General features: G+C 40.0%; 1 protein-coding gene across 4 annotated transcripts in view; it reads right to left on the bottom strand.

The window, feature by feature from the left end:
• The window catches only part of fermt2 (FERM domain containing kindlin 2), a 44,057-nt gene extending 32,942 nt beyond the window's left edge, over nt 1-11,115 (bottom strand). For 2 of the 4 annotated variants that reach the window (XM_056393068.1, XM_056393069.1), the window contains exons 1-2: nt 10,865-11,113; nt 8,855-9,012 (exon numbers count right to left, since the gene is read on the bottom strand). In XM_056393068.1, the coding sequence (XP_056249043.1) occupies nt 8,855-9,011 (157 nt within the window). In that variant the 5' untranslated portion in view covers nt 9,012; nt 10,865-11,113. Of the gene's footprint in view, nt 1-8,854; nt 9,013-10,864 lie in introns of all 4 variants that reach the window. The other 2 variants (XM_056393067.1, XM_056393070.1) reach the window with 2 other exon arrangements.
• Nucleotides 11,116-12,322: the final 1,207 nt, after the last annotated feature.

The raw sequence follows: 12,322 nt of genomic DNA, 5'->3' as shown, positions 1-12,322 counted from the left end.
CTGTAAAGTGGCAATAATCTACCCTGCCAACTACCCTGTTCAGATCATGCAACATGTGATATTTAGAGCATTAAGCAGCTGATACTGTTCCCACATGACCCTTCATGAAGGGAGTGCATCAAAACCAACAGCTGTCAAAGTTTAGTTCAGTTTAAACAGAAACTCTTCCTTGTATCATGTGTAAGTAATTAACTTGGCAGCCCTGCACAAATTCACTACCACAGCTGGTGATCCTTACTTCACACCTACTCTATTAGAATGTCATGTTCGAAAAAAAATAAAGTAAAAACACGGCCATAAGTCAAGGTCTGGACATGTGGTCTCTTTATCTCATCTATATGCTAGCTAGGGCTGCAACTAACAATTATTTCCATTTTTGATTAACTGCAGATGATTTTTGTGATTAATCATTTGGGATATAAATGTCAGAAAGTGGTAAAAAATAAATAAATGTTACAATTTCATATAACCAAGGTTCATGTCTTCCAATAACTTGTTTTCAATTAATCAGAAAATTAATCAACTAATTGTTCTGCTCTGACTTTTTATTCAATCCACAGTTGTAGTCTGAATCAGAATAGTGAAAGGAAAAAATAGATCTAGAACAGATCCGCCTGGGTGAACTAACTCTCCATATGGGAAAGAGTGTGTGTGTATGTAAATATATAGGCAAGGGGTCTATATATGATTACATGCCCAAGTCTGAGTACAGAAGAGAACAATCATTGCAGCATCTTGCTGGTGAAACAGGAAAGCTCTGGCCTGGGCAGGACCACTACTTAAGCTAACTACTTCCTGTCAGAGAGATTAGAGCGCAGAAGGATCACACAGGCTGCCAGGCCATTTCGCACTTCGTCATGCCAGACCTCTAGGATGGCTCCACATTCCCAATCAATGACTAATTACACATGGTGACGTATCTCAACTGTGTATCACAGGAGGATGGTATGAGTAGAGGGAAAGCGGTCATAGCCCCCTTATCAAGGAAATGTACTACTCTCCTGATGTGTGATATTGAAGGTAAAGATGTGAGAGGGCTGTTATTGATATGGTATCTAAGCTCTTCATCTCGCAGGTCTGATGACCCTCCTTTCCCCTCAGCCCAAGAGAATCATATCCTTCAAAAAAAAAAAAAAAAAAAATGCCATAAACACTGAGAGGGCAGGAAGGCGGGAATGAAAGGAAGGCAGAAGGGAGAAGGCGTACAAAAAAAGCCCAGAGGAAGTTCAGCATCCTGTGTTAAATCATGTCTGTTTCCTAATGAAATCTGCACTGCATTGTCAAAATGAAGCCATCTCCCCCTGGTCACCACAACCTCCAGCAAACAGCATCTTGGCATCTCAAAAAGGACACAGAATTCAAATAGGTGGCAAAGTGGAGCACTAGCTTGAAAACCAAAAAACAAATTTGCTCACAGGAAACACTGGAGTCACTTCTAAGGTAAATTCCGATTGAACATTATAACAATAACTGGTGTTTGCTTGCTGATGTTTTGACTCTAAACACAGGGTAGAAATGTACAACTAATGGTTAAGGTTAACATGACTGGCTGTAACAAAATTGAAATGAATGTGGGATGATGACATTCACAAAATCACTTGCGAAGTGAATATGTAGGTCATCGCAAATACAAAACACACATTTTGTGTCTGACATGCAGGGAAAGTTCTCTGCGGCTGGCTGGTGGTACTGAAGCCAAAAACTGCAGGCCCCTAACTGGAAACAACCACATGAACGATCAAGAGTCACACTAGACCAATTAGTTCAGTCAAGTTCTATTTATAGAACAATTAACAGTCAGCGTACATGAATCTGGTTCAGAAACCATGAGAAAGTGAACAATGTGCACTTTAATGTTTCCTTGTCTCCCTACGTGGCTGGGGGAGAGGATGGTGTCAAATACTCAGACATGGCAGCCAATTCTTCAAGAAGTGAGACAAAAAAAAAATCATAAAAATAGTTTCCACAAATATATTTAGATGAGGAAGGAGTAAGACAGGAGAAAGAGTCAGAGGGAGAAAGGAAAAGAGGGAGGGCTGACAGAGAGAGGGGGGGTGGTGGGGGGGTGGATGAAGCAGGCAGCAGAGAAGCCAGCAATGACGGCAGTGACCAGAGAACATCATGCCAAACCCTGGAAGTCATTTCCTGCTTCATCGAAGACTTTTATGGAATTCTAGCAGCGTGGCTAACGTCACCATGAAGAGAGGGACAGAAGGAAGAGAGAACGCTCCGGCCCTCCTCCTCGCTCCACACACCTCCCTCTCCCCTCTCTGTTTCCCTCCCATTTTCTCCTCAATCCAGTCCCTCTACCCTCAGCTGTCTTCATGAGGCTAAGCAGAGCCAATACAACCAGGCTGCCTCCAGGAGTGTAAGTGCAACATCATTCCCACCCAGAATTTACATTTAATAACATGCTACTCATTCCAAGACCTGTATCTTATGCACTTTTCACAGCTAGCTAAAATTCATTATCGTTATCCATATGCTTAACAGTCTTAGGCCTTGACATATAACCAAGACACTGAAAAGCTGCCTTTACTACCTTTAGCACGTGCAAAGTAGCAGTGTATTTGACGGAAACACAGACAGTCCAAGCACTTACTGTAAGCCATAGTCCTAAAAGCTATGTAACTTGGGAACAATCCCTCTAAATCCAATAAAACTCACGCCAGCTAATGTTGTTTGTGAAATATTTGTTTTCCCTTCTAAATGCAACGATGTTTGCTTTTAGAGAGGAGGACACCACTTTTGGAAAACATCAACAAAGTCAGAGAAAGCAGCAATGCTAGAAAACCGACAGAAGGATGAAAGGATTATAGGAGCGGGGGACCAGAGGGTGCTCAACCAGCTGGCTTTAAATACTAGCCTCCTGGAGAGCTGCGGGGGAAATGGAAGCATCGTTGGCTGCTGTGATCAATAGCTGAGTGCCTTCCTGGCATTTGTCTATTTAATCCATTATGGAGGGCCATCTGAGCCTACGATGTGGACGGGAGACCTGCAGCTCACAGGAAGAGCTGAATGATGGAAGCAGGATACATGTGGACGAGACACACCTACCGACCTGCACAGGCATGCTCAAGTGTGGAAACACATGCACAAATACTACTAATGAGAACACTGGTCATCGTGCAGGGGACAGCTGACGTCAACACATTTCGACACAAACGTATATTGCTTCTCAAAGCTACTACACGCAGATACAAAGCTCGACGGAAAAAAAACACCATACAACAAATGTTCATGATAGGAAATAAAAAATGGCACCGTCAGCCTTGTAGAAAGCAATTACTGAAGACAAGAGGTCCTTCGCTTTGGTGTGTAAGAGACAGAAAGAGAGGGGAAAGGACGGAGAGAGATTTGCCATTGCACAAGGATGTCCTCCCAATATGAGACTGACGCAGTGCCTGCCAAAACTCTGGTATCTACGTGTCCTTTCTCACATCACCATGTATATGTATGCGAGTTTGCACATACACAGTATCTATGTATAACCACCACATTCAAGCAATCAGCAAATCCAACAGCGGATATGTGACAGCACTTAAGAGGTGTTCAGTGAGGAGTGTGTCTGTCACCAGTGCAGTGAGAGCTGGGAGGGACAGAAGCAGGTTAATGACAAAAGAAAGACCTGAGGATTGTTCCCATAGAAGGATGTCACATGACAACAATTTACTTTGTATTTAATTTTATCTCATAATGGAATTTGCATAGATTGTTTTATCTCAAAACAAAAACTGTACACTAACACATTAATACATAGTGTGTTTTTTTTGTTTTAAGATTTCCATTGACAAATCATGTTTAAGATGTTATTTATATCAGACTATCAAAAACATATGTACACTCTCTGTTTCTAGCACAAAATATCGTGTCTCACACTAATGCAGTACAGTCTCCTGCAGTGTGAGGCCATGTGGAAAACCCATGTTGTGGGTGGGTTAATGATTACAATGCAAAAACAACCTGTTGACTCAAGGTAGGAAGGAGATGGCAGTCAAATGAAATGTCCCAATACTCACTTTGTGAAACCGTTCAAGTGGTACAGACTAGAGATCGACCGATATGGTTTTTTCAGGGCCGATACCGATACCGATTATTAGTAGTCAAGGAGGCCGATAACCGATATTTGGAGCCGATATTTATTTGCAATAAAAGGGAAAATATTGGCGTGAAAATTTTGAATAATGGAAAAATTCCACTTAACTTTGTTCAAATGCCTTTAATCATATGTTTATTTAACAGCTTTTCAGATTTGCAACATGTTAAAGTTTTTTTTTTCTTAGACAATAGATATCTTTGTTTTAAAATTCTAACAAAAAATGCAGGGAGCTCCCAGGCTCAGCAGCATGTCTTATAAAGTTAAATGAAAACTTAAACAAATAAATAGCTCACTAAAGTTTTCCACAGTAAATAAAGTTTTCCAAAATTTCAATATAACTGAAATGTTAATCTTTCACTTATCTTTGTTTTAAGTTCAAACAAAAACAAAAAGTGCAAGGAGTTCCCAGGGTCAGCAGCATCTCTTATAAAGTTAACTGAAAATTTAAATAAATAAATAAATAAATAGTTCCCTGAAGTTTGCAGTTTGAAGAATGCAGTTCATGTAGGCTTTATGATGCAGTTACATTATGTCTTAAGTCTTGAACAGCAATATCCTGCTCCTCTCTACAAGAAACTATCAAATACAGCTTCAGGACACACTTCATCTAACAATATGTCATTTTCTGCTGCTTGGGATCTCTCAATCAACACAGAAAAAGGTAAAGTACTTGGTAGTTAAACAGCCATTATTGCCCTACAGTTTTCTCTCAGACAGACGGTACTTGCTGTCAGTTTCTGCAGCTTCTCATGTGGCTTACACAAACACACACACACACACACACACACACACACACACACACACACTATTCACTAGCCATCCCCTCAACGTGCTTCCCTGCAATCTCTCTCTCTCTCTGTGTCTCTCTTTCTCACACACACTTCTTACTTTTATAACTATTTCAGTATCAATGTTATCAGTAACCTTGTTTCAAGGGATTAAACACTAAATAGCCTAAAGCATCTTCACTTTAATAATCAGTGTTTATCGTAGGAACAGACAGCTGCCGCCAACGTATTGGGCCTCACAGTAACGTTAGTAGTCGTGAGTTGTAGAGTTTCTCATGTGACTTCCACACAAACACACACTATTCTCTACCATAACAGACTTTCTCCCCATTGCTACAGTCTCCTGCAGTGTGAGGCCATGTGGAAAACCCATGTTGTGGGTGGGTTAATGATTACAATGCAAAAACAACCTGTTGACTCAAGGTAGGAAGGAGATGGCAGTCAAATGAAATGTCCCAATACTCACTTTGTGAAACCGTTCAAGTGGTACAGACTAGAGATCGACCGATATGGTTTTTTCAGGGCCGATACCGATACCGATTATTAGTAGTCAAGGAGGCCGATAACCGATATTTGGAGCCGATATTTATTTGCAATAAAAGGGAAAATATTGGCGTGAAAATTTTGAATAATGGAAAAATTCCACTTAACTTTGTTCAAATGCCTTTAATCATATGTTTATTTAACAGCTTTTCAGATTTGCAACATGTTAAAGTTTTTTTTTTCTTAGACAATAGATATCTTTGTTTTAAAATTCTAACAAAAAATGCAGGGAGCTCCCAGGCTCAGCAGCATGTCTTATAAAGTTAAATGAAAACTTAAACAAATAAATAGCTCACTAAAGTTTTCCACAGTAAATAAAGTTTTCCAAAATTTCAATATAACTGAAATGTTAATCTTTCACTTATCTTTGTTTTAAGTTCAAACAAAAACAAAAAGTGCAAGGAGTTCCCAGGGTCAGCAGCATCTCTTATAAAGTTAACTGAAAATTTAAATAAATAAATAAATAAATAGTTCCCTGAAGTTTGCAGTTTGAAGAATGCAGTTCATGTAGGCTTTATGATGCAGTTACATTATGTCTTAAGTCTTGAACAGCAATATCCTGCTCCTCTCTACAAGAAACTATCAAATACAGCTTCAGGACACACTTCATCTAACAATATGTCATTTTCTGCTGCTTGGGATCTCTCAATCAACACAGAAAAAGGTAAAGTACTTGGTAGTTAAACAGCCATTATTGCCCTACAGTTTTCTCTCAGACAGACGGTACTTGCTGTCAGTTTCTGCAGCTTCTCATGTGGCTTACACAAACACACACACACACACACACACACACACACACACACACACACTATTCACTAGCCATCCCCTCAACGTGCTTCCCTGCAATCTCTCTCTCTCTCTGTGTCTCTCTTTCTCACACACACTTCTTACTTTTATAACTATTTCAGTATCAATGTTATCAGTAACCTTGTTTCAAGGGATTAAACACTAAATAGCCTAAAGCATCTTCACTTTAATAATCAGTGTTTATCGTAGGAACAGACAGCTGCCGCCAACGTATTGGGCCTCACAGTAACGTTAGTAGTCGTGAGTTGTAGAGTTTCTCATGTGACTTCCACACAAACACACACTATTCTCTACCATAACAGACTTTCTCCCCATTGCTACAGTCTGCTGAGCATCTAGAGCCGCGGACCGATGGGTTAACGTTACGCTAAAAGCTAACCAGCCTTCACCTCGACGGGCTTCCCTGCAATAAAACCGGACATATCGATATTATCAGCAACCTTGTTTCAAGTGATTAACAGGCACGTCTGGAGGGACTGCGAGCGAGCAGAGCTGCCGCTTATGTTTATATAACGTTAATGGGCTCACAGTAATCTTACTAGTAGTTGTGAGTTGTAGAGGACTGGGATTTTTATTACAATTTCGGGAAACTCTGCTGCCTTAACTTACCTTCAAAACAAGTATTTGCTCTCCGGACCTTCTCCACCGTGTGTGTAAGGACTGTTCATGCACCGCTTACACTGCTGATTGGCTGTTACCGTGGCTCTGCTTGTAACCAATCAGATGGTGCTGTGGGTGGGACAATGCTGGCAACAGAGTAGTGACAGCAGACAGAGAGACGCGGCTGCATCAGAGCCAAAATAACCCAGTTTTAAATTGATCTCCTATCGGCTGTCGAATTTTAAAAAAGGCCGATGCCGATATGCGTCAAAATGCTGAATATCGGCGGCGATAATCGGCCCGGCCGATAATCGGTCGATCCCTAGTACAGACACACTTTCAAACATCCAGAGAGCAGTTTAATGTCACTGCAAGAGTTATTCTTCTGAGTATGGGGCTCTATTACCTTTGTACGCTAAATCAACTGCAGTACTCTGGCACAAAAACAGCCAACAACAAAAACTGGTCAACAAATCAAAATTATTGCCAAGCGGAGGATCTGAGGAATTCAAGCCCCCTGAATAATGATAAGTTGAAAAAAAAGTAATCAGCAAAATATCTGCATCCTTAAGAAAAGGAAAACTAGAAATTAGGAATGGTGAAAACAAAAGGAACACAATAAAGAGGGTTGCATATCCCAAGTATGACATGATATAACTTGAATACAGTTAATGCTATTTCAATTTCAATATTTTTATTTTTACAATAAAAAGCCTTTACAAAGTTACTACACCGTTATCCCTCATTAGTCCGACTGTTATGACAGGCCAACCAAAGCAACAAAGACTTTATCCACACTACACCACAGTGAAGGTGTCATGTTAAGTAAAGTCATACCCTTCAACCAGACCTTAACAAAAAGCGTGAACACAACTCAAACAATGGATAAGGCCAGGTCTTGAGTGGAGTTGGGGCGGAAGGACCAATGAATTCATGTCGTCCCACTCGCGGCTGCAACACTGCACTCACGCAGCATAGATGCTGCTCAGCACAGACGACCACAGAGAACAAAGACCTCAATTATGTGGAGCTCTCACAGGAGAGCTAAAAACGGGACCATGGGCAGGGAATAAAACCTTGGAGCGCTGCAGGAATGCTGAGCATTCAAGCACCATTGACACACAACACACTGTCACTCCCAAATCGCACTGCCACCACTGCTGACCTTTCTCCAGCCTGCATGAAACAGGACAGTGTTCAAGTGACTGGAACAGAGGACTCTTATGCTTACTTGCCCCAAACTTGTCAAGTGCATAACTGCAGTTACAGAACGGTGCATGATACAGAGGGGGGAGGGCACCGTCTATGGTTTCTTTATACCTTGGGTAACTGACCCATATACACTGCTAACAAACTAACTAGCTAGCCAACAAAGAGGAACATTTACCTCTGTTTCAGCTGGTTCCAAGCAACAAATATCAAAGACAACAATATTCAACGTTCATACTCATTAATGCAGTTTAAAAAGTAGCAAACAAACAGCTTCCTTTTCTTCTTCAAAGTCAATAACATAGATTGTCCTTAAACGGATCCCCAATCTCTGATTTCATACATTCTCTCTCAGTGTCTTTGGCAAATTGCATTCTTTTGAGTTCCCAGCCATGAAAAACTGGAAAATGTCTGTTCTTAAAATTGGCAAGTATTCAGAAACAGTTTGTGCTTTTGCTGTTTGCTTCGTGGAATCTAACTTCTAAAAATGGTAACTCTTAAAAAAAAAAAAGAAAAAAAAAAAAAAGGAGATATTTATTGCCCAAGGTATATGAACAGATAACACAAGTCAGCCATTAACACACACAGAAATTTTGCTATGGCAGAAATGGTGCTGGCTTGGAGGTCAAAGGAACGAGCTATAATTACTGCCAACCAGCACCATTTCTACTGTATTACTAATGCAATGCACATTAAATCTCTAGACTCATGGTCATCCATATTCAAGCCTGTTTTCTAAAAACAAGCAGATTTGAAAAGCCGCCAAAAACTACTCTGGCTCCTGTGTGACAGCAGCATGCATGCATACCTAGTTTCTCCACAAGTTTGAGCATGACTCCGCCGATGTGGATTTCCCCAGTGACCCTCAGCGACACGTCCCTGTGGAGGTCAGTGACATGCATCTTCAGTTCCCATGTCCCGTCGGCGTAGCAGCCATCGGGCATCCGGATCCCGTCCAGCGCCATCCTGCCAACAGACCCACAGTCAGGAGGGAGAAGGTCCAGTTAAACTTCTGTCACAAACCTTTTGACCCTCTGGAAAGGCATAAATGTGGTACAAAGCCCATGTATGCCAGGCCTTCTTTGCATACATGGCATGTATCCCTCTACACCAGTACATTTGTGGGAAATTGTATGTTTACACTCTACTGCCTTAACAGTATATGACAGACTGAGGGGTTACATTGCTGATTAAGAGTACATTAAAAAATTACATTACTTCATAAAGTGAGGCACTGCTTTAGAGTAATAAAACAAATGGTATGAAGTGGACTGGGCACCACACACGTGTGCTATGCCATTAAAATAGTGCTCATACATAAAAGCATCAATATTTTCAAACACTATGAGAAGGTCTATGGCTGATAATATTACAACAGAAATAGATTTGTCTTCCATCAGAGATTTTCCATACCATCATGCCATACTAATTGAAGCCCATATGGCTGTGTGGGGCACTACAGTGAGTTCACTAATAATGGTTGATACTACTCAACCTGAGAAAACCTTTTGTAATATCTTCTGTTGCTGTGGAGGAGCTTTCCAAAGTCTGACAAAGTAACTCTGATGGTGTTAGTGATGTCATCTCGGCTTGGACTACAGATTTATATGAGAGAGCCTAATGTCATAGGCATGAAGCAGGCACAAAATGTTTCTGAATTATTTTTTAAAACCTGTCTCTTCCAAGTCACTTAACTTAATGGAAGTATAACATTAAATCTCTGGAGTGGCCTTTTAATATTACCAAGTGTAGTTGGTCACTGTAAGAGTGCAAGTCATTGGAGGCAATATTGGAAATTACTATGAAATCAGTGTAATTAAGTTTCGTGATGTGTCAGGCATTCAGTTCACTGCAAACAGACATTTCCATCTGGTAACTGCATCCATAAACCATTTTCAATTGATCTTCCATTGATAAATTGTTATATACTAATATTATCTTATACAATTTGAGTGTTTTATTGATATCGTCCATTCCTGACAAGGTTTATCCTTCATTCAGAGAATTTTTCCTTCTAATACTTATACTCTGCTGCTGATTCAGTGCCATTTTTAATACAGAACCTATGCTTATCATGTCATTTTCATTGTGTAAAGGTAGAAAAGTAAATGGTAACCTACTTCTTCCAGCACTGGCACACTGTTATGACAATACTAGAGAGGTAACAGCTAAGGTAACTTAGCTCAATGATGACCCTCAAGGATGATTTAGGAAGGGATGAAGAAGAACAAAATCTGAAAATATATACAGGCTACTGTTTTCCCATCACTGTGCCTCTCTCCTTGTCGTTTCAGGAAATAAGACGGACTCTGTCGTGTGAAGTCGATGGTATAACAAAAAAAAAAGAAAAAAGTTATACCACAGTCTATCTGTCATTATTTGATCTGAGGGCGTCCAGTAGACAGTAGCCTAACGATCAAAACAGCCGTCTAATCAATAAACACGACAGAACAAAGGCTATAGACCCGCGGCTACAAGTTCAACAAGGACCTTTGCCACTTATTACCTCCGCAAATGTGGCGGTTCACCTGTTAAAAGTAACGGTAAAGGCACTCTTACAAATAGACTGAGGGGTTAATTATGTAAGCAGAGTCCGTACAACAACTCCCCGGCTGCATGCACATACTCAGTCGGTCATTACCTTTACTAAAAAAGTGTCTAAAAGCAAACAAGCCGCTAAAAATGTGCGAAAAGTTGTTAACGGAAGCGTATGTTAAGTGTAGCAGAAGCGGTACGACACACAATAAAACCGTTTTCATATTTCATAGCGGCGACCGAGCAGGGCTTTGAGGACGAACATTTAAATCTGTGTACTCACCTTCACAAAGACGAAAAAACACTAAAGCAGTCGACTACGCGGTACAGAACAAGTTCCCCCTCTTTAAATCATGTATAAAGTCTTTTTAGGTGATAAAAACAGAGAGAAATCCCCGAAGAACTCGCTGAAGAAGTGAAGTATCCCAAACAGTTTTCCCGCAGGCTTCGGCTTAATGGAGTCCAGCCGTCCCTCTTTCTCCCTCCCTCTTTTCCAGCAGCAGATAACGTCACTTCTCCAGTCCTACTTTTCCTTTCATACTGGGAGCCTCACTGGTCGCCCACTAGTCCCCCCTGTCACCTCACACACACACACACACACACACACACCACACACACACACACACACACACACACACACACACACACACACACACACACACACACACACACACACACACACACACACACACACACACAGAGTGAATTGAAGGTTAATTCTCCCTTTTGACCTGTTTTATGCATCAGAGGGACATTTGTAGAGATATTATTTTCTGTTTCTACTTATTTTTACTTTCTATTTATATTCTTAACTACTTCACATATAGTTTAAACAACACAATCACATAATTTTATCATTTGATCTAATATTACAACTCATTCTGGAGCATAACTAGCGAGAACAGATGCAGTAATAAGTCATACAAAGTACAATACTTACCTCTGACATGGTTTTAAAAACTAATTGGCTAATTTTCTATTGCTGTAATTTACTAAGGAGAAGAAAAACAACAATGTAGGTATTAATGTGATGCTAGTCTTTGTAAAATAACAATGGAAATAATAATTACTCTCAGCTACATGTAAATATGAACAGATTAAGGCAGGCGTGCATTTGTATATGTGTTTTATCACAGATTCCACAGTAAAGAACTCAACAGTTTATGACAGGGATAATGGACATGACCTTAAAATCTCAAGCTGCCTTTTATGGCAATAAAACCACTGAGCCTTGAAGCAGCATTCAAGGACCTTTGGGTCTTTAGTCTCAAGTGTAACAGCACAAAATAACAAAAAATTTCGTTTTTGTCACTTTTACACGTTTTAATAACTGAAAGAAAATAGTTTCTCCAAAATCCCCCTGGTGGAAAACTGGGGCTTACTTTTATTCCTGACACATCACATATATTAAAGCTGAATTTTACTGCAATGTTGTTGCTGGCCCAGGTGGAGGTGCAGTATGTCAAACTACTTCAATCCTCTTTGGGGTTAATTTAAAATGAAGAAATCAATTATATTTCATCTTTTTATCTAATATAAAATTACACTGCGGAGCACAACAAGTACGTAAAGCTGCAGAAAAAGTACAACACTTAATGCTGTCATACAATATAATGAAATAAAAATATAATTTCTCACAAGATAGAAATAATAAAGTATCTGTGCTTTCGGCTTTTATGCAAGTACAGTAAATTAATAAAAATATTTTGATGCTTCACTTTGGTGGAAACTTAACTTAATA

Source organism: Seriola aureovittata, chromosome 13, assembly GCF_021018895.1.
Source record: "Seriola aureovittata isolate HTS-2021-v1 ecotype China chromosome 13, ASM2101889v1, whole genome shotgun sequence".
NCBI classification, from domain to species: domain Eukaryota; kingdom Metazoa; phylum Chordata; class Actinopteri; order Carangiformes; family Carangidae; genus Seriola; species Seriola aureovittata.
The sequence above is the reverse complement of the archived record's forward strand: the minus strand, read 5'-3'. Positions and strand labels throughout refer to the sequence as shown.